General features: G+C 41.8%; 2 protein-coding genes across 4 annotated transcripts in view; both read right to left on the bottom strand.

The window, feature by feature from the left end:
* Positions 1–5,963: 5,963 nt before the first annotated feature.
* fzd1 (frizzled class receptor 1) lies at positions 5,964–8,240 on the bottom strand. The gene has a single exon (XM_037785138.1). The coding sequence runs from the start codon at positions 7,903–7,905 to the stop codon at positions 6,235–6,237; it is 1,671 nt and encodes a 556-aa protein (XP_037641066.1). The 5' UTR covers positions 7,906–8,240; the 3' UTR covers positions 5,964–6,234.
* A 9,176-nt stretch (positions 8,241–17,416) lies between these two features.
* cdk14 (cyclin-dependent kinase 14) overlaps positions 17,417–26,352 on the bottom strand; it is a 161,603-nt gene continuing 152,667 nt past the window's right edge. For all 3 annotated transcript variants that reach the window (XM_037785139.1, XM_037785140.1, XM_037785141.1), the window contains one exon: positions 17,417–17,711. The gene's annotated coding sequence lies outside the window, so the exon portion shown is untranslated. The remainder of the gene's footprint in view (positions 17,712–26,352) is intronic.

Raw genomic sequence — 26,352 nt, 5'->3', positions numbered from 1 at the left:
TTCATACATCTAGGTGAAACTTGTTGCAGGGGATACTCAATAGGGGGCGCTATCAAACTAATTTGCCACACCCGAGCATGAAAGCTTTCCGATAGGGCCTCGCCGACCTTGGGTCAGTGCTCGGGCCCTAATAATTGCAAATACATGCAAATATTTTGGATATTTGTTGGTTGTACCGACTCATGATTGTATTTCAATAAAATTATAAAACAAAAACAGATTTATAAAAAAGAAAATAAAGACAGGTTATCATCTTGGTTTAACAAACAGGCATTCATTTTATATAATTCGTGTTTTCCTTTTTTTCATTCTTATATTTTATATTAATCTGATGATATAAAATATAATAATATAATAAACTGCACTTGAAACCAGCACTATTACCTCTGCCCACTGGCGTAAATCTGTCTTGAATCTACTTTTTGCAGTATAGAAAGGGAGAAGAGGTCGACAGTATGAGCTACTGTTGTCTCTCTGCAACAGGAGCCAGAACATGGCTGCTGCCTGATTTAACCTTTAGCTGCCCCCCAAAGCATGACATATGTAAAACAATATAGTCTGTGTTCAAATCCAGATCATACAGTGGAACCAGATGTGAGTATTAAAGCTACTGAGCTGAGCCACCGCTTCAGTTCCACATTAGTATGATGAATACAATCTGCATTACAGGACTGTTTTCCATCTTCTCTCTCCCACTAGTGTTGGTAAAGTCCATGTGGGGGATGAAGCCCACTGCAGATGAACCTACAATAAGAGTCGTGGTAAACCTGTAATATATACTAAGGCGGCGACTGACTCACCATGAGAAACACACTGACTATTCAGTATTACAGTGTCAAAAATACGTTCCAGTTTCTAACAAAGAAAAGGCCAGTCTTCACAGCTGTCATATTCATACGACGGTCCATGTCAGAACTCAAAGGGGCCGTGCGGTGGTGGATTTAAAAGCTGGGTAACTGATAAAAGAAGAAAGCAGCATGGTGAGGAGCAGCCTGGAACAATGACTGAGGCAGGCAGGCAGCTGACCCGTGAACGTGGCCGCCACACCGGGGCCTAAAGGTTTTTTTTAGGAGCTGTAGTTATTAGTGCGACTACATATAAAAAGTCACGTAGGGATTAAGCTGCATTCCAGTGTGTTTGATTCTAAACCCACTGCAAAAAGTAAACTAAGAAAAGCTTGCTTCTTTTTACACCGTTTCCTTGCAATACGATTCATATTTCTTTTCCTAAATACAAATGGAATCAGCTTGTTTGCTTACTTATTCCTAGTGAGATGAGAAGAGTATTAAAGGTCCCATATCGTGCTCATTTTCAGGTTCATACTTGTATACTTGTAAATGTGTGTTTTTTTAATATTAAAGCACGTAAACATCTTCTAGTGGAAACCAAAAATACAAGTATGAACCTGAAAATGAGCACAATATGTCCCCTTTAAAGGTCCCATATTGTAAACAGTGAGATTTTCATGTCTTTTATATTATAAAGCAGGTTTAAGTGTTATATAAATACTGTGAAAGTATCAAAACTCAATCCATGTAGAAACACACAAAGCCCGTATTCAGAAACTGTGCGTTTGAAACAAGCCGTTAGGATTTCTGTCCATTTGTTATGTCACAAATATACAATATTTAGACCATTACACGGTTTTAAACATAAACATTCTAAATGTGTCCTAGTTTATTTCCTGTTGCAGTGTATGTGAATAACATCAGCTGACAGGAAGTAAACATGGACCCAAACTGTTACCTAGCAACGCAATTCCGTTGAAACGCACTAAAACGGGGCATTTCAGACAGAGGGTGAATACAGGTATATTCAAGCAGACAGTATGAGGAAAATAAATGGTTTTCTTTACATTGCAGCATGTAAACATGTTCTAGTAGAAACACAAAATACAAGTATGAACCTGAAAATGAGCACGATATGGGACCTTTAAGAAGAAGTCTGAACCAACAGGCTCCTGTTCCTATACCAATTTAAGGGGGGAAAAAAAGACATTTTACAACGGCTTGACAGTTGCAATGGTGAGATTGTTTTTATTCTCATAAAGCAATCAATGTAGTGTATATATAAGATTTTTTTCTATAAATATAAAGGTTCTCTTCATAGCAAATGCAAAGGAAATTACTTCAAAGCTGCGACTATTGTAGAGCTGTCAACACAATAAAAGGATTATTATGAACCGGAAGCACCATGTGGAAGAGCGTTTTGACAAGAACACAAGTCCTGATGTGTGTGTGTGTGCGTGTGTGCGTGTGTGCGTGTGTGCGTGTGTGCGTGTGTGCGTGTGAGCCGAGCTGCACTGACAGCAGCCGCTCTGCATTTCAACACAAGGCTTCCTTTCTCCTGCAGTGGAAGACATGCGAGCTTGCTGGCTGCTCTTCAATCCCACAGTGCAGACACGCAGCTATGTTCAACCTGGATCAAATTACTCTGCAGGGATCAACCCAAGTCTCCTCTCAACAATAACTGACACATTCAACCTCTGGGGTTAAAAAAACAAAAAAAACAATAACATGTGCCGGTACAAATTAATCAAAAATATGCTTTGTTACAAACATTTTAGGATATGTGCATGATAAAACAGCCTCCCTCCCACTATCAACTGGAACCATATTCACAGTGCCGTGTGGACGTTTGGACACCCTTTTCAACAAAGTTTGCTTCTAATGAAGTTACTATAATATGTGGTTTCCAAACATATGTATGCAAACTTACATCCCTTGTGTCATCAGGGACATGCGGTTGAATTTACTGTTCAGTATCTGAGAACATCATCACCTCAACTCTTAAGTGCCTCTTGTGAACTCTCAGATAAAGAAAGCTAGTAGGATCATTTAGTTCTTTAGAAAACTACCACGACCCCCCTAAGCTCTCCGTAAGCCTCACATTCCACAACATGCTCCTGTTTTCTAAAACGGAAACCCCACGCTGCTACACCCCTAAAATACTGCAGTAAAGTCCTCCTGAAATGAGTTCTTATCTTTTACTGGCAATAACGTGAATCATGTTTAACAACCTCAACGTAAGATCTGAGCAGCAAGAGATGTGAAGGTTGGTGCAAATATATCTGATTGACACCATAAATCTGAAACCAACCTGTGTTTTCATTATTAATATGCAGATTATTTTCACAATTGACCAATTATTTGTTTGTTTTTTTCTTGTCCAATTGGGATGCAGCGATACCGATACCATTAGTGACAATGGGGCTGATCTAATCAATTCAGTTCTATGTTTATACACTAAATACATTATATACTAAAATTTGAATTCCTGTTTAAAGGTCCCATATTGTAAAAAGTGAGATTTTCAGGTCTTTGACATTATAAAGCAGGTTTAAGTGCTATATAAATACTGTTAAACTATCAAAAACGCTCAATATACGGAGAAACACACACAGCCCGTATTCAGAAGTTACGCGTTTGAAACAAGCCGTTAGGATCTCTGTCCCTTTGTGATGTCACAAATATACAATATTTAGATCATCACACGGTTTTAAACGTAAACATTCTAAATGTGTCCCAGTTTATTTCCTGTTGCAGTGGATGTGAATGACATCAGCTGACAGGAAGTAAACATGGACCCAAACTGTTGCCTAGCAACGGAATTCCGTTGCGATTCCGTTGAAATGCACTAAAACGGAGCGTTTCAGACAGAGGGTGAATACAGGTATATTCAGGCAGAAGGTACGAGGAAAATAAATTGTTTTTTTGAACATTATAGCATGTAAACATGTTCTAGTAGAAACAAAATACAAGTATGAACCTGAAAATGAGCACGATATGGGACCTTTAAGTGTTGACCAATTTGTTGTTGCATTAAAAAGGTTTACACTTGAATTGTAATTCCTGTTAATTTTGAAGCTTTTCTTTTTTGCTAAGTTGTTATGTATTATTTTAATAATACATAACAATTCAGTAAATTCCTATTTATGTATTTTATTTGTTACATTTTGCTTTACAAAGTTAAGAAAGCAATGTTTTAATTCAAGCCTGATGTTTCCTTATATATACACATAACAGAATGATCCCAGTCACTTCACCACAGTGAGGCATACAGCTTATTAATTAAACACCGGTATCAGATCGGTACTCGGTTATCGGCCGATACACAAAGTCCAGGTATCGCTTTCGGGACTGAAAATGTCAGATCGGTGCATTCCTAGTCAGCAAATAGACAAATGTCTGAAATTATTTATCAATCATCAATAAAGCTTTCCTTGCTCTACTCTGATGACACAAAGGGTGTAGTAGTCTTTCATTTAGTTGGAAGTAATTCATGAAAATAAATCAAATGTTCTTTATTGCTTTGGTGTACTAGAAAAAATATATATTATTATTACTGGATAGCTGAACAAACTGTAAAGTCCAAAGGGTGTCCAAGGATTTTTACATAGCACGTATGCACAAAAACAAAATGTAAATTAAAGAGGTCTTCTGCTTGATTTGAATGTTTCCCAGCTGAGTAGTTTAACAACTCAGATTCATTTTATTCTAAGTTCACTAAACACAAATACAGTCCATAATATGAATGCTGTTTTGAATCACTGCTGGAAAAAGGAACCAGTATTTGTGCATATTTATGATTCTTGTAGGACATACAGTAGATCCAACACAGTCTCACGGCAGGTGATGAAATAATCACAAAATCAGATCTGACTCGTGAACATAGACACAATCTTTTTTTTGTGATGCTCAGCGCGACTTTCAACAACATCTTTTTTGTGCGTTTTCCAACAAAATTTCCAGCAACACGTGACGCACACGTGTCAATTTCCGCTCCAGTCTTTTCAAAATAAAACTACTCAGTTAGGTTTAGGAAAAGATGGTGGTTTGGGTTTAAATAACTGATTAGTGTACATAGACACAACGCTTTTTTTTCATAACACTCAGCACGACTTTCAACAACGTATTCAACATGGGACACATGTCAATTCTCGCTTCAGCCTTTTCAAAATAAAACTCGACTTGATTAGGCTTAGCCGACAAACTACTTAGGTTTAGGAAAAGATTGCGGTTTGGGTTTATATAACTCAGGAAGTGCCGTAACTTAAGTTCAGAAGTTACGCGACAAATAAATCAACTTTGACCTCTGGCTTCACACGGCGACACCAACAGCGGGTGAAAGTCCTGTGTTTTTTGCCGTTCTTTATACTTCCTGGTTCACAATTACATGGATTACATACGAACTGATCTCGTGCTGACCATCACGGGAAAAAAAAGTGAAATTCATGTCTACGTACGCGAATCATTGTAACACCATAACATGATGTGTTTTCCTTCCTAACAGGGTCATGGAACTTGATAATTTGGTAAAAGTTGTCAAATTGTTGTGTCATATATCGCAGGGAATCGATCTACACTTACAGCTGCAGCAATAACATTAACAATATGAAGCAGACATGATGGTCACTGTGCAGAATTACCCAGTTTTAAAGTGTCTGTGAGATGATTTGTAGCTGAATAAAAGGAAAACTGTTTCCAGGAAGGTGAAAAACACACATCATATTATTACCTTGAGAGGAGGTAATACTGTCAAATACAGAACTGAAACATGCACAAACACTGGTATGGTCCTTCAGCCTGGCATAATTATGTGTGTGCTTTATTTGGAAAGGAATGATCTGACTGTCAGGGCCGGAGCTACAGACCACAAGCATCTGTCACAATGACTCACATTCACAACCTGCGCACTGTCTCTTTCTCCCAGGCCGCTGACACTTCCCTTCAGACCCAGGCAACTGCTGCTCAGCTGCACAACAGAAACACAAACTACAGCTGGTTAATCGGGATAAGAGGGAGCCACGAGGAAGCACTTGGGTTTCACGGGACTCTGCTTAGAATAGACCCAGCGCCGCTCACAGGAGAGCTCACTGATCAAAGACAACCGACGCTGCTGGATGTGAAATACTCCCAGTGGTGTCCACAGTAAAGTCGGGTCACGGGACCTCGGGGGGTCGCTGATGGTCAGCTGGCTCTTTGTGATGATTAAAGTACAATTCCATTATGTCCAAAGTACGAAAAAATTAGTGTTTTTTTTTTTAAAAAGGATTTTTTTTTTAAATCTTTAAATACAAATATATACTTACAAAAATCTCACAAATGTCATATGTACATTACAAAAGTATCTTCCGTCAGTCCGAGAAAAATCAAAAGAAAATAATGAAAAGTGGATTATCATTCAGTTTGTCACTAAGGAGTCTGTGTGTTGGGGGGACGGGGTTAAACCACGTTAGACCGTGGTCTCACCCTGTTTACTGTTAGCCAGTCTCGTGTAAAACCTCCTCCACGAGTTCAGGGTCTTCCCAGACCAGATCCAGAAACCGGAGGTGATGCCCACGATGAGCGTCATGAGGTACTTTATCATGAAGACGGTGAAGTCGGGACTCATGTTGGGGTGGTTCTGGACGGGACACGGCACGGCGTACGTCTTGCACGTCTGGCCGATCCACGTCCGCTCCCACTGCTCCCGGAAGGCCTGCTCGTAGAAGTAGCAGGCGATGACGATGGTGGCCGGCACGGTGTACAGCACGCTGAAGATCCCGATCCGCACCATCAGCTTCTCCAGCTTCTCCGTCTTGGTGCCGTCGTGCTTCATGATGGTTCGGATGCGAAACAGCGACACGAAGCCCGCCAGCAGGAAGGACGTCCCGATGAACAGGTAGACGAACAGCGGCGCCAAGACGAAGCCACGCAGGGCGTCCACGCTGTTGACGCCGACAAAGCAAACCCCGCTCAACACGTCTCCGTCCACCTGTCCCACGGCCAGGATGGTGATGGTCTTGATTGCGGGCACGGCCCACGCCGCCAGGTGGAAGTACTGCGAGTTGGCCTCGATGGCCTCGTGGCCCCATTTCATCCCCGCCGCCAGGAACCAGGTGAGCGCCAGGATGACCCACCAGATCGAACTCGCCATGCTGAAGAAGTAGAGCATCATGAAGAGGATGGTGCAGCCCTCCTTCTTGGTGCCCTGCACCACGGTCCGGATGTCGTTGTCGAAGCGGTCGTTGCAGACCACCTTGTCCTCCAGGAGGAACCCGGCGATGTAGGCGACGGACACCATGGTGTAGCAGCCGGACAGGAAGACGATGGGACGCTCCGGGTAGCTGAAGCGCTTCATGTCCACCAGGTAGGTCAGAACGGTGAACAGCGTGGACGCGCAACAAAGCACGGACCAGATCCCGATCCAGATCCTGGAGAACCTGAGCTCCTCCTCGCTGAAGTACATCATCCCGTGAGACCTTTTGGGTTCGCACGGCGCTCCGCAGTTCTCCTGACCCAGGAACCGGTAGTTCAGATAGGGAGGAACCCGGAGCGACGACGGGCACCGGAACTGACCGCTCACGGGATCCGGAACCGCTCGCTCGGTGGTGTACCCGCCCGGTCCCGATGCTGGTTCCGGCTCGGTTCTATCAGACATGTTCTGGCCCACGCACAGCTCTCCGGCACCGTGCACCGGGAAGGTCTCACAGGCCAGCGAGTCCGGCCACTGGAACCCGAACTTGTTCATGAGCGCCTCGCAGCCCTGCCGTGCACGCTCGCACAGAGACCTGCACGGAGGCAGAGCCTGCTCCAGCACCGTGCACACGGGCGCGTACATGGAGCACAGGAAGAACTTGAGGTCCGGACTGCACTGGACCTTCACCAGCGGGTAGAACTGGTGCACCTCCAGACCCGCGTCCTCCTGGTTGGTGTGGCCCAGCAGGTTGGGCATGATGGTCTGGTTGTAGGCGATGTCCGTGCACAGCGGGATGGAGATGGGCTGGCAGAACCCGTGCTCCGGTACCGACACGCCTCCCCGGTCTCCTCCACCTCCACCGTACTGTCCGTTCACCAGCAGCAGACTGGAGACCAGCAGAGTGAGACCGGACCGGAGGACCATGTCCCTGCTGCAGGAGACCATGTCCCCGCTGCAGGAGGAGACACTTTCTCTCTCTAACTCCCGGTCTCTCAGCTGAGACTTCCTTGAACGCTCTTTGTTGGCGTCTCTTCTTCCAGCTGGATGTCTCAGTCTGTCTCCTCTGTGTCCTCCAGGTCCTCCAGGTCCTCCAGGTCCTCAGCGCGCAGAGGAGACTCAACCACCAGCTGGATCAAATGTCTCCAGATATTAATCCACCAAAAGAAACAAAGTATCGAGTCGTTTCCTCCTCCAGCTCCGATCTGATCCTCTGATCCGGTCTAAAGACACTGAGAGTGTTTCAGTCAGACTGCTGCTCAAACCTGTTCTCTCTCTCTCTCTCTCTCTCTCTCTCTCTCTCTCTCTCTCTCTCCCTCCCTCTCCCTCTCCCTCTCCCTCTCCCTCTCCCTCTCTCTCTCTCTCTCTCTCTCTCTCTCTCTCTCTCTCTCTCTCTGTGTCTCTCTCTCTCTCTCTCTCTCTCTCTCTCTCTCTCTCTCCCTCTCTCTCTGTTCGGCTCTACTCGGCTCTGCTCAGCTCTGCTCGGCTCTGCTCGGCTCTGTTCGGTTCTGTTCGGCTCTGCTCGGTTCTCATCCCGGAGAGTCAAGCACGGCACCGTTCAACAGCGCTTCCGGTCAAAACTTTCTAAATAAAATTCCCCAATACTGCATTATACTGAAGAGTATTGAAGTAGCTTATGTTAAAAAGACAGTTATATATAAATAGCCTATATTAGAAAACTCAAAGACACACACACACATACATATATATATATATGTGTTTCTGTATATATATATATATATATATATATATTTATATATATATATATATATATATATATATATATATATATATATATATATATATATGTGTCTGTATATATATATATACAGACACATATATATTTATATATATATATATATATATGTGTCTGTATATATATATATATACAGACACATATATATATACACACACACACATATATATATATGTGTGTGTGTGTGTGTATATGTGTATATATATATATTTGTGTGTAAATATATGTGTGTATATATATATATATATATATATACAGACACATATATATATATATACAGAAACATATATATATATATATATATATATATTCAAGACTCAAGATGTTTATTGTCACACCGTCACTGTAAAATACTTTTTGCTGGGAAGCTCCATTAAGAAAACAGTAAATTAAGTAGCAAAAAATAATAAAATAAAAATAAAAATAATAGTGTATTTACAAATAATATACAGTATAATAATAAAGGAAGTACTTGGTATATGGTAAATATAGAAGCAATATATACATATATATATATATATATATGTATACATTATGTATGTAAGTATGTATAGTAGATACATTTCTTATGAATATGGAATTTTCCAAAAAAATAATAAATACTTGAATGATATACAGCATGTTATTTTCAAAATATAGCATTACTTCTTAATTAAATATAATGAATGCTCGAGTGCTCTTTTGTAGCACGTGACGCAGCATGTTTATGTTGTTAGTATTTCATGTTTTAACGTTTTTATCGCTGCCTTTATAGAAAGAGCTCCTTTGAGAAAGAGTATTTGAATCTCAGACATTTCACCTGGTTAAATACAGGCAAAGAAAAATAAGGATAGTGTAGTGTATTAATAGTGCAGAGTTTTATAAGGTGATTTAAAGTATTTGCGATAATATTGAGGTGAAAATTGGGAATCGCGTGACAAAGAGAATTATTCAAACAAAAATAATAAAATTGAAAATGACAAAGATGAAAAAAATAATTTAATAATATAAGATATTTTAGGTCTAACCCCTAGAAATTTGAAAAATCAATTCAACGGTGTGTTTTAGTGAGTAATGTCAACTAATAGCAGATACATTGTTCGGTATGTGGGGTACATCCAGTCAGATAAACTACATCTGCATTGAAAAATAGCCCACTTCCTGTTTACATCTGTCTCACTTTGACTGGCTTTACAGAGCTCAGATTCTCTCTCTCTCTCTCTCTCTCTCTCTCTCTCTCTCTCTCTCTCATATCAGATTTGGGGGACTGTGGATTGCAGAGGTTCATTTCAGTTCACCTCTGCCCTGCTATTGGTGAATGTACAGGTCTACTGAGCATCTTAAAGGACCATACCAGTGTTTTTGTTAACATTAAGTTCCTTAATGTTTTAGCTCATTTACTACAAATTACTACGATGCTGCGTTCACTGTCTCCAGTTCACCGTCCGGGAGCGTTAATTTAGCAGCTACGATGCTGCGTGTAGTGTCGCAGACATGCAGCCAGTTTGAGCCGGTTTGAGTTTTTTAATTAACTATAAATATTTCTTTTAACCGTTTTAACCGATATTGAACCGTTATCGGTTAAAATGCTTAATGTCGGTTAACGGTTTAACGGTTAATTATGAACATCCCTACTACAAATGTACCACAAATCACTAAGAGTCACTTTGCTTTAAAGGGACTGTACGTTTTTACACGTCTAAATGGGTTTTAATCATTTTAATTGCCAATGTATGAACAGGTTGTAACCTAACCTAAAAAAATTAGACCTTCCGCAACTTTCTAGGTTTCCTCTATCAGCCTGTAAACTCTAACCTTAATTTAAAACAAATACCAATATGTTCCACCTACGACTCGGTTTGTGCCCCATTTAACAAAATATACCTATATTACCTATATAACCTATATTACACCGCTCCAGAACAATATCCGGATCTATTAAGGAGGTGGATGCACACTTTAAATCAAGGTAGAGAATATGTTGAAATAACTCAAAGAATATATAAACCACATGTTGTCTAAACTAAATTATCAAAATCACTGTGAACAACTTACTGGGTTGGCAGCATTGGTCTCAAGCGAAGGGATTTGTACAAACAATTTACTGGTGGACTCAGTCAAAATGGGATCTGAACCAGAACACACCCAGCCTTCATATAGCCTCCCCTTCTCTAGACTCCTCCCCTGGATGATTCAGGTGACTCTGCTCCCTCTACATGGTCTCACAGGATGGACTGCAGGCTTGGGAGATTTTGAACAGGTAGGTTTGCTGACAAACATTAACTGTAAACTGCTCAAACTGATAGACATTTAATTTATTCTACTTTATTATCATACAGACATCAACAACATAAAGTAAGTAGATTGTATTTAGAATCAAATTTACCCTTGACCAATCTAGAAAACGGTAGACATGTTCATTAGATATAAATTGTTATGTATATAAATATATATATATATATATATATATATATATATATATATATATATGTTGTGTGTAATATATATGGGTGCAGGGGGCGGTTTGGAATATATATATATTTATATATATATATATTACACACAACATATATTTATAATTGTTTACCCCTATCAGGAGCTATAGCCCCATAATTTATTATATCTTCAACTGCAATAATTTAGTGCAATAATTCAGCTGTGCAGTAATCTGGTTTACTGCGGCATTAACACTGCATGTATTTATACAGAACATTTAAACTAATATTCTTATTTTACACTATTCTTGCATTTTTATAAATGCATGCATTTATATTATTTGCATATATCTTATTTTTCAGCAGTATTATTTGCACTGTCGTTATATACACAGTATGTGCACAACACAAAGCGCCTGGGTCAGTCCTTCATGCTGGTAGCCATCAGGCTCCACAACCAAGGCTGACCCCCATATGAGAACTAGGAGGACTTTAAGAACTTTAAACATGCACAACTCTGCAACCATCTTGGATTCTAACCACTGGCGCACTTTACACTTACTTTACGCTATACATCCTATATACCACTTTATAGACTGCACATATGTACATACTACATTTATTTATTGACGAACTGCACACACTATGTTCACCCATTCACTCTGCATCTTTTATATCTTTATTTATTGTTTTTATAATTGTTGTATACCTTTACCTCTCCTGTGTTTCACTCTGTTTGCTGCTGTTGCTGCTTTGACACCTGAATTTCCGTCCAGGGATTAATAAAGGTTCATCTTATCTTATCTTATCTTATCTTATATTTCTTATTTATAGTTTCTTATGATTTCTCTATTTTTATATATTTATATTTATATTCTAGAACAGGAGCAAAACGTAACTCAACCCCTCCCGCCCCCCTGGGATCAATAAAGTATTTCTGATTCTGGTATCTGTTTCCTTGCCGTAGAGAGGGAAGGTCGTCCCAAAGTGGCTGCTGGATTGATCCCCTCCACCTTAAAGGAGCTTCATTGAGCTGTGAGTGTGACTACAGAGTTCACTCCACCACGGAGTGGGGGGGTGGAGGGGCCGGATTGGAATTGGGCCAGAGCGTTCCTATTGGCTGTTCATTCAACGGAGGCAGCTGTCAATCACTGGTGAACTCTGATCAAACGGTCAAACTAGGCAGCACTGATCAAATATGAATCAATATTCTGTTTGTTATTGAATACGTTGTTGAAAGCCGTGCCAAGTGTCTATTTCATGAACTGCCGTGAGACCGCGTTGTGCAGCGTCTTACAGCCAGGGGCAATCAAAACACAACATTAGAGCTCCACAGACACATCTGAAGCATTAATAAATTTTATTTCAGGTAAAACAACATTAAACAACATTTACAGAAGGACATTACATCTTCCATAATAACATTACATACAGGTTGTAACAAATAATGCAACAGCTATTCTACTGTATACTATATTGTTTCACTTGATGAAGTGACTGACGACACTTCTGTTTTTCCAAACCACTTGTGAAAATGACATATTTTCAGTGCAGCATACAAAAAGAAAAAAAGAAAACGCGAGAGAAGCTTTGTTGAAAAAAAGTTGCAAACACAGAATCATTGTTCAGCACAGCGAGGATGCACATTGGATCCAACCTATACGTTTTTCCATACCGATACCACTTCTGTCCACATGATAAAGAACGCCAAAAATAGATGCCTTATATTTTATATTCATCATATATGTTTATTCATACATGATTTCTCTTTGATAGCATTAAGGGGACCTTTGCAACCCTGTATACGAACATAGTGGAAGCATCACTATTTCACTTCATAGAAGGTGCGTCACCACCTTATCGATTTCCACCTTTTGACATTTCTATTGATATTATTTCTCATGTTTCCTGTCACAGTGCTAAATGTGCAATTTCCATCAAGTCTTCCTATCACTGGACTTCATTTGAAATATATGAAGAACATTCAAGTTTGAACAGAGTGCCTTCAGGAACTCTGCCCACACAGGACTCAAAAATATACGTTTTTGTACAAGACTGCAGGCTGCCAAAGCTCCACAGAAGTAAGCGTGTTGAGGGGCAAACAAAGCGGTGTACGCCACACCGAAAGTGTGCACACGGAGAAACATGCCAAAAATAATTATTCAGCTGCTAATACTGCCTGCAATCCCTTAAAGCCACATGAGGCTGGGCAATCTTAGCACAGCTCGATGGTATTAACCCTCTTCTGTCACGCCGCTTTACTGGCATTACCCACCCCCTCTCCTCCCCTTTTTTTCCGCTGCACAATCACAGCCTGGGGATGACACTGAAAAGCCGCGAGATAACTTCAAGTACAGCATTTCTATGAGCTCTCCTCAATCTGTGGTAAAGGTTCAAAACAAGGAGATGATATTTACATTTGTAAGAAGGGCTGGTTTGCTTTGCGTCAGGGAAAGCAAAGGTATATATATATATACTGTATATACAGTATTTATATTTATCATTAAGGGCAAAGCAAGTGCATAAAAGTGACCATACAGGCTGGAATGTAGGGCAAACTGATTTTTCTTTAAAGTGCATTTTCAAAACGCTATTGGGGGGAGAGTCAAGCCCATAATCATTATTTTGCCTCTGAGCCACTACACTCTATAGTCGAAGAAGCTGGACTGGAACACAGTCATGGTAAAATGCCAAAGTGCTATACAAGTCCAATTCCTTCTTTTCAATGCTTTTCCTCCTTTAAAGGATAGGTTTGGATATTTTCAAGTCTAACTCAAGTGGCTACACTGATCTACAGTTCTTGTTCTGTGCAAAAATTCATTCCAAAGTTCAGCCAAAACTAATATTCAGCAGTCAAAAGCCAAGTTTCCATCCAAATGTAGCTCAAATTTTTACTGAATTTCCAGAAAATCGGCACAAGAAAATGCAAATTAATGTTCGTTTCCATCCACTACTCTTAAGCAAATATTAGGAGTTGTGCGCTTTGAGTTAAACAGCTGGTGGCGCTAACTCTCCAGTATGGTGCTATGAATGTCAACCCTCAAACAAACAAAACCACGTGGAAATCGTGAAGGAAATATTATGGCATTCATGTTTGTATCATGTGCAATTTGCGGAACATTCGTTTCACACAGATCTGTTGTTTTCATCTGCTTCATGTACATTCTGATTTAGTCGCTATTTTGTTTTTGTCAACGCATCAACTTTTCCACCTCGGTCAAGTGTAAAACCGTTTTTTTTTTTGCACTATTTGTACTTTTTTGAGAATCTCCAATGTTTCCACTCAGGTGGGTTTTTTTTTTCGTTTTTGTGGCTAAAATATTAGCAAAAACCTACCAGCTTACATCTCCAGCAACAAAACAACATCCAAATCTCAGCACATCTGACAAATGTTAGTCCAATATTGCTTGTCATTTAAGCTCTGGTCCACCAGCTCTTGAGAAAAATATCGGTCGATAAACTTACACGACTGCCTGGACACTAAACTTGGCTAACTCGGACTGCTAAAGCCTCATATTAGCTACAGCTGAACTTTGGAATGAATTTTGGTACTGTATAAATATCACTTCATGGCTGGTATTGAGAAGAGGCAGACATTACACAAGTGTTGTATTAAGACACACATTAAAAAAAAAATCCAAACCTATCCTTGAATGCGACAGACTGCAAAGCAAACACCAGCTGGAGGGGGGTATGGAAGGGCTGCAGGTTACTGTACTTGTAGCTGATAGGACTAGATGCACTAGGGTGCGGGAAGGTTATCCTAGCAGGCAAGACATCTATATTATAAATGTGAGTGTGTATGTGTGTGTTTGTATGTGTGTGAGTGTGTTTAATAGGCTGTGGAGCGACATGATAAGTTCCCACAGCTTCCAAATTCTCCATGCCGTCACATTTGCCTTATCATCTTCAGCTAATCAACAGTGCAGGGCCAATATTATTGTTTCAGTCCACATCAAACTGATTGATAAAGAGGAAGCCATTGTATTGATAGTACTTCACAATTATCACCATACGTCTAAGCTTGTAATATTCAAATATTTTCACACAAAACATCCAAATAAAGACCATAAAACTGTATAAACATCTGTGCAGATGATACTACGTTATATATATCTGACCTTCGTCAAAGTGTCATAAAAAGTTGCAAAACATTTAGAACGTATAGGATGTTGAGGGGCACACATATAGGGGAAGTCTCTGCATGAGAGCACGTCGGTGGTGAAGGGACTGATCAAAGTTAATCACCACCTACAGTACACAAACTGCACGCACGCTGTAAAAGCACTCATCCCGACACTTATTTGATTTGTCAGATAAGAAAAGCTCTGGATCAATCTTAACATTTGACTCATGAGCTTAACAAGAAGTTGTTGACATAGATCATCTGTTTCTAATAAAGTATTGCAAGATCTTTTGATGGTATCAGATAAAGTGAAACGGAGGATTGTCGTGGGCTAGATCAAACAATAGGCCACACAACCTATTGCCTTGGTGTTTTACCTTTTGTACATTAGCTCATGTGCATGGATGGAAGCCCCAATGCTTAGCTATTGCCCATGTTTAATACACTCATGCACAAACTACAACACACACACACTCTATCACACACACACACACACACACGTACAGCTGTTGTCAATTACGGTATTGCACCCTGGTTGGTGCTGTCCCTGTTGTCTTATGTGTGCACCTTCAACATCTCCAGCAGAGATCATTTATGTTCAAGAGGCTTTTCAGTTGCAACACAAAACTCTTATGAGCCAGGTCTGGTTACGTCATGGAGGTCCATTGGAAAAATGAAAAGGGTATCCTTATTACTCGCATCATTCTTATGGATTACGATAACATTTTACTCACACACTTTTATATAATGATAGTTTTTTTGATATAATAATCATATTTTAACCCATGTGAAGTGAAAACGAGAAAGTGTGAGCCATGTTTGTCTAATGGATGTATTGTAAGATCTCTTAGGTTTGTGGCTGGACCGCAGAGGGCCAGCGCTACAAAACGCTAAAGTCTGTCACTGAGTGACCAACCACCCCAGGAAGAGCGCAGGTCGTTGATCCCAACTTTTGTAGTGGCCAAACGGCGGTACTGCAACTTCCGTGTCCGTCCCGTGATGCCATTGGGCCCAAAAATACTTTTTCCCAAAGACTTACATTGGGGTATGACACGTCTGTAACTCAGCGGATAATTATTTTTGAGGTGAATCAACTTCACAGTATGAACAATCTAATAGCCCTTATTTAAAAAAATAAGTTTTCAAAGTTGTAAAATGCACTAATAGCCGAATCCAGAGTTATTTCCCTTCCTCCGTTCATGTGAGTGAGACCCAGACCGAGGCTGGAGCGCCAAGCCGTGACGACAGCGTGATGTTGGGACCCCGTGACCAAGCCACGTGATCGAGCATGTTCCACGTGCCCAAGATCCGGGTACTTTTCCAGGCGGAAGTCGAGCCATTTAGGCTTCATGCTCCACTGAGCAACTCTAATAGGAATGAACGGGGCCAAGCCTCCAACGTTTACGTTCTTTTGGTGGAGCAGTGAGTCCCCTAGTGTCCTCGCTGGACCTGGTGGACATGTACCACTGGATTTAACATTACAGACATGACCACTGACTAGTTGTTTAACAATTTAGCCAGAAATTCACAGACTGACCGTACACAGTCCATACATATACTAGGTCCTATCCCTGTCCTATGGACTTTACACTAAGATGATGTCACACACACAAAATGAAAAACAGCTTTTCTAGCCTCTGGGAAAATTTGACAAACTCATAGTTTTAAAAACTCATAATACAAAGAATAATCGTTTTACAGATGTCTCTTTTATAATCGTGTTCAAATGCCTTTTAGACCACAGGGCATATGTTTTGTTGCAGTACCTAGATTGGCCACCACTTGGACCTCCAATATGGCTGCCAGAGGATGTGTTACACCAGCTGAAAGCCCTCAGTTATTAGTATTAGTATTATTGTCTGCAGTTCCACAAATAAGAGTTGAACCTGGTGAGAAAGAAATGGAAAACTAACTCTTTAGGATTCATTTTTGTTGTCTTTGAACGGACTGCATTAGTTTTTGTTTTATAGATATAGTTTTGCTTGTATGCTGTATGCGTTTGTTGAGTTGCATGTCTTGGCGTGAGCAGTATAGTGGTGAGAAGATGAAGCAAATATTAAAATTGTCCATTATATAGTTTCTAGATGAGTATATGATACATACAAATATACATTCTTAAATAGGAGGCTAGTTACAAACACAAAACACAATATGTACCAATAGTAAAGTCCTTTTGTTTATACTGTGACGATGATATATGAGTTATTGGAACCTTATAAAAAGTAAACAAAATTGATTTGCAAATGATAAGCCTGAAATCTTAGGTACCGTTCATAATGCACACATGCATTCATATCTATACCCGATGCTAACTCTCTTTCTCACGCACACACACACATACACCCACGCTCACACGTATTGTGAAGGTAATAAATAAAGAGAACTGGGGCTCTTCCATTTGTCTGGATCCTCCATCTTTGTCTTCATCTTTTCTTTTCTTTTTTTTTGCAACAGTCACCTGAAACACAGACAAAGAGACAGAACACACAATCTGTCAGTTACACAGTCCAGACAACTGACATTGTAAAATCAACAGTAATGAGCGTACAGGCTTCAGTATATCAGATGTGCTGTAACTGTGTGAACGTAATATGATGAGGGAGTAATCAACTATCCCATTTACTCTTTCTTTGGTGAAGAGATTTTCAGTTTTAATGAGTCACAAAATCATTTTATGATGTACTGAAACATTAGAGGATTCTAGTGATGCTGTTAACGAGTCGATGCTGCGTGTAGTGTCGCGGACATGCAGCCACTTTCCCAGTAAAAGTCTCCACCGCACATTTAGTTTAGTTTAGCAGGTTGTCAGCTGTGTGTCTGCCCGGCCGACTTCCTGTATCCTGCAACTCCAGCTCCGCCTCTTCAGCATTTCTCCTTAAAGAGACGAGCCGCTCCTCTGAGCCGCTCAGCTTTTGAGTTAATTATTAACATTTCTTTTAACTGTTTTGACCGATAGCGTTAATCGGTTAAAATGCTGAATGTCGGTTAACGGTTAAACGGTTAATTGTGGACATCAGTATGAGATGTTGACGGCACAGTAGAAAGTACCATTAAAACTACTTTGGAAAAATATTGTAAGGGTCGACCTTAAAGAGGGAAAGGGAGGAACACTGAGGAGATGACGACAAAGACAGAATGGAGGATTGAAGGGGGTGAAGAGGAGGAGGAAGTGGAAGATGACCAAGAGGGAGAAGAGGATGAAGAGGAGAAGGAGGGAGCATAGTATGAAAGGGGAAGACTGGAGGATGCTGAGAAAGAGGTAGTAGAGGATAGTACAAGACGAGGAGGAGAGAAGGATGAAGAAGAGGGAGCTGTGGACTAATAAATAATTCATTGCCTCTCTTAGGTCCCCGTCTACCTTGACTTTCCTCTTTACCACCTCACGTTCTCTTCCTTTCTCCCTCTCTCTCTCTATTTATCTCTGTGTCATTCGCCCAGCCTTCGGTAGTGCGTTCCCGGAGGAAGCAGGCCCGTATACGTCAGGAATCTGAAATGTTGGATGAGCGCCTCGTTTATCTGCTGCTCCTGTTTGCTCCTAGATGGTGAGTCTAGTATAAAATCTTCTTTTTTGTAACTGCAGGTGTCTGCAGGCGGGGCTGGATTCATCTGTAACAGGGCCCAAAGGCAATCAGCTGTAGCCCCCTACTGAGACAGTTAGACGTAATTTAATAAAACACAAATGTATTTAGGAATATGCACCATGTACTGTCAATCACATGTGTGAAAATGTGAAATTCACATGTGAAATTCACATGTGAAGAAGCATGATTTCATGTGCCATGTTTTGTTTCCACATGTGGGAATCCTAATCAGCACAACCTCCTCTTCACGCCAAACAGATAGAGCCAGAGCAACACAACCTCCTCTCCATGCCAGGTAGATAGAGCCAGAGCAACACAACCTCCTCTCCACACCAAACAGATAGAGCCAGAGCAACACGACCTACTCTCCACACCAGATAGATAGAGCCAGAGCAACACAACCTCCTCTCCACACCAAACAGATAGAGCCAGAGCAACACGACCTACTCTCCACACCAGATAGATAGAGCCAGAGCAACACAACCTCCTCTCCACGTCAAACAGATAGAGCCAGAGCAACACGACCTCCTCTCCACGCCAAACAGATAGAGCCAGAGCAACACGACCTCCTCTCCACGCCAAACAGATAGAGCCAGAGCAACACAACCTCCTCTCCACGCCAGATAAATAGAGCCAGAGCAACACGACCTCCTCTCCACGCCAAACAGACAGAGTCAGAGAAACACAACCTCCTCTCCACTCTGAATAGATAGAGCCAGAGCAACACAACCTCCTCTCCACACTGAATAGGTAGAGCCAGAGCAACACAACCTCCTCTCCACACCAGATAGATAGAGCCAGAGCAACACGACCTCCTCTCGGCGCTGAATAGGTAGAGCCAGAGCAACACAACCTCCTCTCCACTCTGAATAGATAGAGCCAGATTAACACAACCTCCTCTCCACACCAATTAGGTAGAGCCAGAGCAACACAACCTCCTCTCCATGCCAAACAGACAGAGCCAGAGCAACACCACGTCCTCTCCACACCAGATAGATAGAGCCAGAGCAACACAACCTCCTCTCCACACTGAATAGGTAGAGCCAGAGCAACACAACCTCATCTCCGCGCCAAATAGGTAGAGCCAGAGCAACACGACCTCCTCTCCACCATGGAACCTTGATGAACGTATGAAGTTCACATGTGAATATGTAAATTTCACATGTGACATGTTCGTAAGGGTTTTGACTTGAGCATCCTCGTCTCTTTGTCATGTGCTGATGACACGCTGACATGCAGGAACATCTTGTGGTGTGTAGTTTGTTCTCTCTAGATACAGGACAGGACTAACTGAAGGTTAACAGCATGTCCCGTGAAACCAGTTAAAAGGTCAAGGTCTCTGACGCCGTGTACCTCCGTGAGCGAGGAGATACAGTAGCTGAGTGTGAATGAATGAGTGTCATCACTCCTCACTTCACTGTCATACACTCCATAAGCCAACAAGGGATTCATTGTTTTACAGGGATCTGATGTACTAAGAACAGATGTAGGCTTCCGCTCTCTGGGGATCAAAGAGCACCAAGTAGGTACGTGTGTGTGTGTGTGTGTGTGTGTGTGTCAGGGGGTTCCACTTGGGAAGCAGATGGAGCTGGTGGGTGGGTTTTGTGTGGAGGATTTAGCAGGCGTGGCCAGCTGCTGGCTGTCCTTTAATAGAGATAGTCTCACCCTCCCCCCCCAAAAAAAATGAAATCCTTAAACTAGTCTGCGTTGGGACGGACAGATACACAACAAAAGAGAGAAGACCAAATGGGAAACGGGGAAATGCAGAGAGAAACAAAGAGAGTAACAGAAGCGCCAAGTACACTGATTTGCATTTTTGAAACCTGGAAGAGGTAGCAATATGTTTTTGGATAAATCCACTGATGACCATTATTTAAGATACACTGCTCCACAGTTTGGAAATAGAACCCCCTAAAAACCCAAACTTTAAAACTAGGGCTGTTAATCGATTCAAATATTTAATCGTGATTAATCGCGCCGCATGAAAAGTTTGCTTCACTCTTGGTGTGAACTACGAATTTAGATTTTTTTTTAACCAATAACCGACCCTCGTTAACCGATAATTAACCGTTAACCGACATGATTAGTGCGTCGTATGCAGCGGTGCGCCAGCTGCAGTGTATGAGCACAACAGACAACTGAGTCCCCAGTTCGCTGTTAGGAGAGTTACTGTAGCAGCCACGGTGCTGCGTGTAGTGTCGCAAACACATGCAGCCACTTTCCCAGTAAAAGCCTCCACCGCATCATTTAGTTTAGCTACGAGGTTGTCAGCCGTGTGTCTGCCCGGCATAACGATACAGTGTCCGACAGACAGTGTGTGTGGGGTTGTTGGTGGCGTTATAGCTGTGAACGTTTAGCTGTAGCAGTGTGAGTATATTTGTCGGTGAATAAATGTTACAACTCCTCAAGACCTGAGGCGGGCTTAACGTGGACCAGCTTTTCTCCTTAAAGTGACGAACCGCTCCTCTGAGTTTTGCCCAGCCTGCAGAAGTACACTGTGTTTATATGCACTTCAGTAACGTGGATCGTCCACTTTCTGCTGGAACCTGATTTTCTGAAAAATGTAAACAACATGTGAGAGTTTCAGCCACGATGTGCTGCATGCATGCAAACCAGCTTGACTGAATCGGACTGACAGATCCGCACCCCCCCTCCCATGCCCCCAAAGCCCAGGGGTCACGACACCTGACCCCTCCCCCTGCAGGGAGGTCCCGTTATGTCTGATCCTGTTTAATGAACTGAGTCCGACTGCCCTTAAACGTCACTCAGTGAACACCCGGAACTTAGAAAGGTTTGATAGGCTGCTTTATGATGTGTATGTATTTATGTGTGTGTGTGTGTGTGTGTGTGTATACAGTATGTATATGTGTTTGAGAGTGAGAAGAGTTTGAACTGGCATTAGTTGGATATGAGTGAGTACATGTGAGTGAACAGAGGATTTGGAATTAATTTACATGAAGATATTTTTCCTCTGGAACTTGACTGTACTTTCCAGTGATTTTTTGGCGGAATGCAGCGTTGTGGCCAAGTCTCTGTTGAGCTGCCACATCTACAACTAACAAACACTCCTCTGTCTCTACAGCGGCCTGATAATTAACAGAAGCAGCGAGGAAGACGCTGTGATTTCCGGCAGCTCGTAGGCTGGGATGGCTGCCAACATTAATCAAGACGAACCTTACAAACTGTTTGTTTAGTAGAAACCTGTTAATGCAGAGGCTACTTAAGATTATTCAACGAGGAAGGACCCTGTTTGCTCTGGATTCTACGGTAATCCAGTCTGGATTAACTTTTAAAACTAACATAGTGGGATACAGACGGGCCTGGGTCGCAAGGCAAATCCACACGAATACGTTAAAACACCGTTTTAAAACGATCTCTGTCCAGACGAGCGTTTTAGGGCTGTTCCAGAATTAATCTCCGTCCATACTACCATGCATGAAAACGCATATAACATGATCATTCACGTACGATGGGCATGTGCCTGCCGATGTAAACAGGAAGCAGCGCAGTTGGTTGTTCAGTTCCAGAAAGTACTAAGGAAGGAAGAACCATTTCTTCTGGAAAAGGTTCTTCCTTCGTAGTGATAGGGACGTGACAAATAAGGGAAGGACACGTCATGACTGATTGGACCCAACAGCCCAATCGCACAGCAGTGGAATAGTCACGGAATTTAATGTATTGATTTGTGTACATAGACACAATCTATTCGTATGTAATCCACGTAATTGTGAACCCGGAAGTATAAAGAACGCCGCGTAGGGAGGATGAGCTATCTGAGAGTGAAAACCAAACAAACGACTGAACCAAAGGAGACCGGTGTCATTGATTTCCCCTGATTTCAATGTAGTGATTCAACAAAGGATGAACGGGAGGACTCGTGATGAACTGGTGTGTTGGGGTCGGTGCACCTCGGGGTGGGGAGGCCTCAGATACCACAGAGGCTCTACCCGCTGACCTGCACTTTGCTGCTTTAGCTGGGAAAGTTGTTTTAGCTTCATGCTCACGGCTTACAGTCTTAACACGCCATCTCTGAGTGGCACCACAGAAGTTGTGGGCGCTTCACTTCTGAACATAACATGAGCTACGTGAATGATTTTGACTTGCTTTTCCAAGGCTGATTGCCATATTGTTTTTGGATTAACGATGTCAAAATCTTTAAAATGACTAAGGGTGATTTTAATTGACCATTTTCTTGCCAGCCATGCCAAAACCACTCTAATCAAAGTGCTCAGGAATCAAAAGCATCCATGTCTTAAAGGGACAGTTTGCCCCAAAATCAAAAATCCATGTTGTTCCTCTTACCTGTGGTGTTGTTTATCAGTCTAGATAGTTTTGGTGTGAGTTGTCGAGTGTCTGCCTTCTCTTCAATACAATGGAACTAGATGGCACTTGGCCTGTGGTGCTCAAAGCGGCAAAAAGAATACCAGTCCTGTCAAAGTTAACACTGACACACTGACAGCTGTTGTTGCCTGTTTGGCTGCAGTTTGCCATGTTGTGATTTGAGCATATTGTTTATGCTAAATGCAGTACCTGTGAGGGTTTCTGGACAATATCTATCATTGTTTTGTGTTGTTAATTGATTTACAATAATAAATATATACATACATTTGCATAAAGCAGCATATTTGTTCACTCCCATGTTGATAAGAGTATTAAATACTTGACAAATCTCCCTTTAAGGTACGCAAAAAACTATTTGAGCACCACACATTACATTATATTGAAGAGAAGAAGCAGACATCTCTTCACTCAACTCACACCAGAAACTATCTAGATTGGTAAACAGCGCTACAGGTAAGAGGAAAATATATATTTTTGATATTGGGGTGAACTGTCCCTTTAAAAGTTTAGCAAACCACGGTGCCTGCTGTGTATTTCTGTCTCTATATGGCTACTGAGTGATGTGACTGTGAAATAAAAGTGGTCCAGATCCAGTTGGTAGGAAAAAGGAAAATGAACGCTCAGCTCCACACAGCCTGCAGACCCGCCAGCTCTCTCTGCTCTAACACAAACACTTTCCTCTTTGTTTTTCTTGCCTCAGTTGTCTGGGCCAGAGTCAGAGAAAATGAGTCTTTAAAGAATGCATAGACACACACACACACACACACACACACACACACACACACACACACACACACACACACACCCACACACCCACACACACACACACACACACACACACACACACACACACGCACACACACACTAACACACACACACGCTGCAGCCTACATTATGCTGCACATTCATGTGTTTCCTATTACCCATGTCCTGGCAGCACAATCTTTCAGAATCAGCAGTTAATAGCTGGAATCACAGCGCCCAAAAAAGGCCTGCACACACATAGAAACCATGCACAGCTATACACTCAACATACAAACACTAACTCAGGAGCATTTACAAATGTAAAGGTAACATACAAACACCCTCCTGCTCAGGCTCACTTTACACAGTCTCGACCCACCGAGACCTAGTAGACCGAGCTCTTCTAGTCGCAGGTGCAAGTTATTATGCACACATTCCTGCATGCATCCAGGTCTTTGGGTTTAATATGGCAGCTCATCTGCAATGACGTCTGCAATTCTCTGTCCCCTTTAATTCTCATCAAGCAACAAACCAACAAATTACATTTTACTCTCGTCACTGTAAGAAGGTTGTTTCTTCCACACAGTGAGGCATACAGCTTATTAATTAAACACTGGTATCAGATCGGTACTCGGTATCGGCCAATAGCCCAGGTATCGCTATCGGTATCAAGCTGGATCGGTGCATCCCTACCGAGTAGTATTGACCAATGATGTTCGAGCAGGCTTTGTTGAATGCAGGTAAACAGTCCCTTTAAAGACAGTCACAAGAATGCACTTCCATATGATGCATGTACAGATTTTAATCAGTCTGTCAAGAAACAAACTTTTCACAATAAAACCAGACCAGCAACTTAACCTTTTTGGAGAAATTGATAAATACCTTTTTTGTGATTTTGTGGGAGCAATGAACCACTGAACCATTGAGAACTAAGCCACCAAGTCCAGTTTCATGATCTCTTCTAGTAGCGTTGTTTAGAATCGACTGCTGCATAAGATGTCGAAGCAATAGAGAGCTACAGGAAGGAGTCCTAAAACCCAGAAAATTAGTTAGCATTTTAGCACTTCTGGTTCCCTCGTCTGGAAGTCAGTGTGTTTAGAGTTAGATGCCTGAAATAAGGTTTGTGTTTAACACAAACTGAAGAGATTTTTACGTTTTGTTCTACGATATAAAATATGTCAGTTAATATCCCACTCATGAATTGTTGAAGCCTTTATGTGTCTTTAAAAAGGCGGTTGCTAACAAGTGGCTAAATGAGACTACTAAACGTCATCACGCCGACTCGTCCGCCTTTACAGCCTCGTTGTGTTTATACTCGCGTTCATTCGACCGTGGTGTAGTATGTTTATAGCCTAACGTTAGCATTTTACTTCTGGCGATTGCAGTCACACTTCAAAAATCATAATCATTTGTGAAGATTATCTTGCTGAACAAAACGTGTAAGTATCATAAACGTGTGTTTGCCACAGAGCTTATTTTCTACAATAATCCAAAACCCAATGGAAAAGATCCCATTGGCTTTTTGTGGAGGGAACCAGAGCGATGCTAAATGTCAATCAAAAGACCTTCTCTGGTGCAGCAGGCGTCCCTCGGACACATTCAGGAACATTGTGGACCAAACCGCTATAGGACATCTGAAAGCAAAGTAGCAATAATGTGTATTTTCTGCACAGATTCCTCCATAAAAGCCAAAATATTCAGTACTTTCCACAGACTTGTATTGCTGGCAGGGTAGAGGTGCTTCTGAAATGGGAGTCAGACCTTAATGGGACATTAAAACTTTCCCCTTGAAAACCCAGAGCTCTGATTTGGAGTGACACTATGACCCGTTTTAACAGCATGGCAAGTAGAACGCAGTTAAAGCTAAATCACCACCATTCCTCAGCTCAGCTTGTGTTCTGCTGTGTGGGGCTGTGGTGAGGAGTAATGAGTGTACAGCGAGGGTCAGAGAATGCCCCGGGTGGAAACGCCTTCATCCACCGACTCACAAACACACCCACTCGCTGGGGATCGCCAGGTTCCCATTCCATAAATCCTTGTTTGGGGGTATGTTTTTCTTGTCTGGGGCCTGGCTGACTTCCCCCTCACTGGGGTTTATGTAAGGTGATGGAAACACTGTGAGGAGGGTGGAGGCCACAGATGGGAGGAGGAGAGCATTAGAATGGAACTGGGAAAGGAAAGCAACAAGAAGAAAAAGCTGGGGAAATGCATTTATCAAGCGAAAAGTTGGTACGGGAGAGAGATTTACAGGAAAAGGATAAAGAGAAGAGCAGAACAGATAAAGTACTAAAGTTAAAGAGCTGTGAGAAGCCGCCGCCGCCGCCGCCTGGCATTTACAGTACAGGTTTCACTGTTAATGTGACTGGCCACTGTAAATCAGCTGGGCCCACTACAGAGACCACCGTCACCCTCCGTTAGCACTTTCTGACATTC

Source organism: Sebastes umbrosus, chromosome 11, assembly GCF_015220745.1.
Source record: "Sebastes umbrosus isolate fSebUmb1 chromosome 11, fSebUmb1.pri, whole genome shotgun sequence".
Lineage (NCBI taxonomy): Eukaryota > Metazoa > Chordata > Actinopteri > Perciformes > Sebastidae > Sebastes > Sebastes umbrosus.
The sequence above is the reverse complement of the archived record's forward strand: the minus strand, read 5'-3'. Positions and strand labels throughout refer to the sequence as shown.

What these genes read in the sequence shown, in the direction of transcription:
- fzd1 (XM_037785138.1), bottom strand. Translation starts at nt 7,905, where the DNA reads ATGGTCTCCTGCAGCAGGGACATGGTCCTCCGGTCCGGTCTCACTCTG.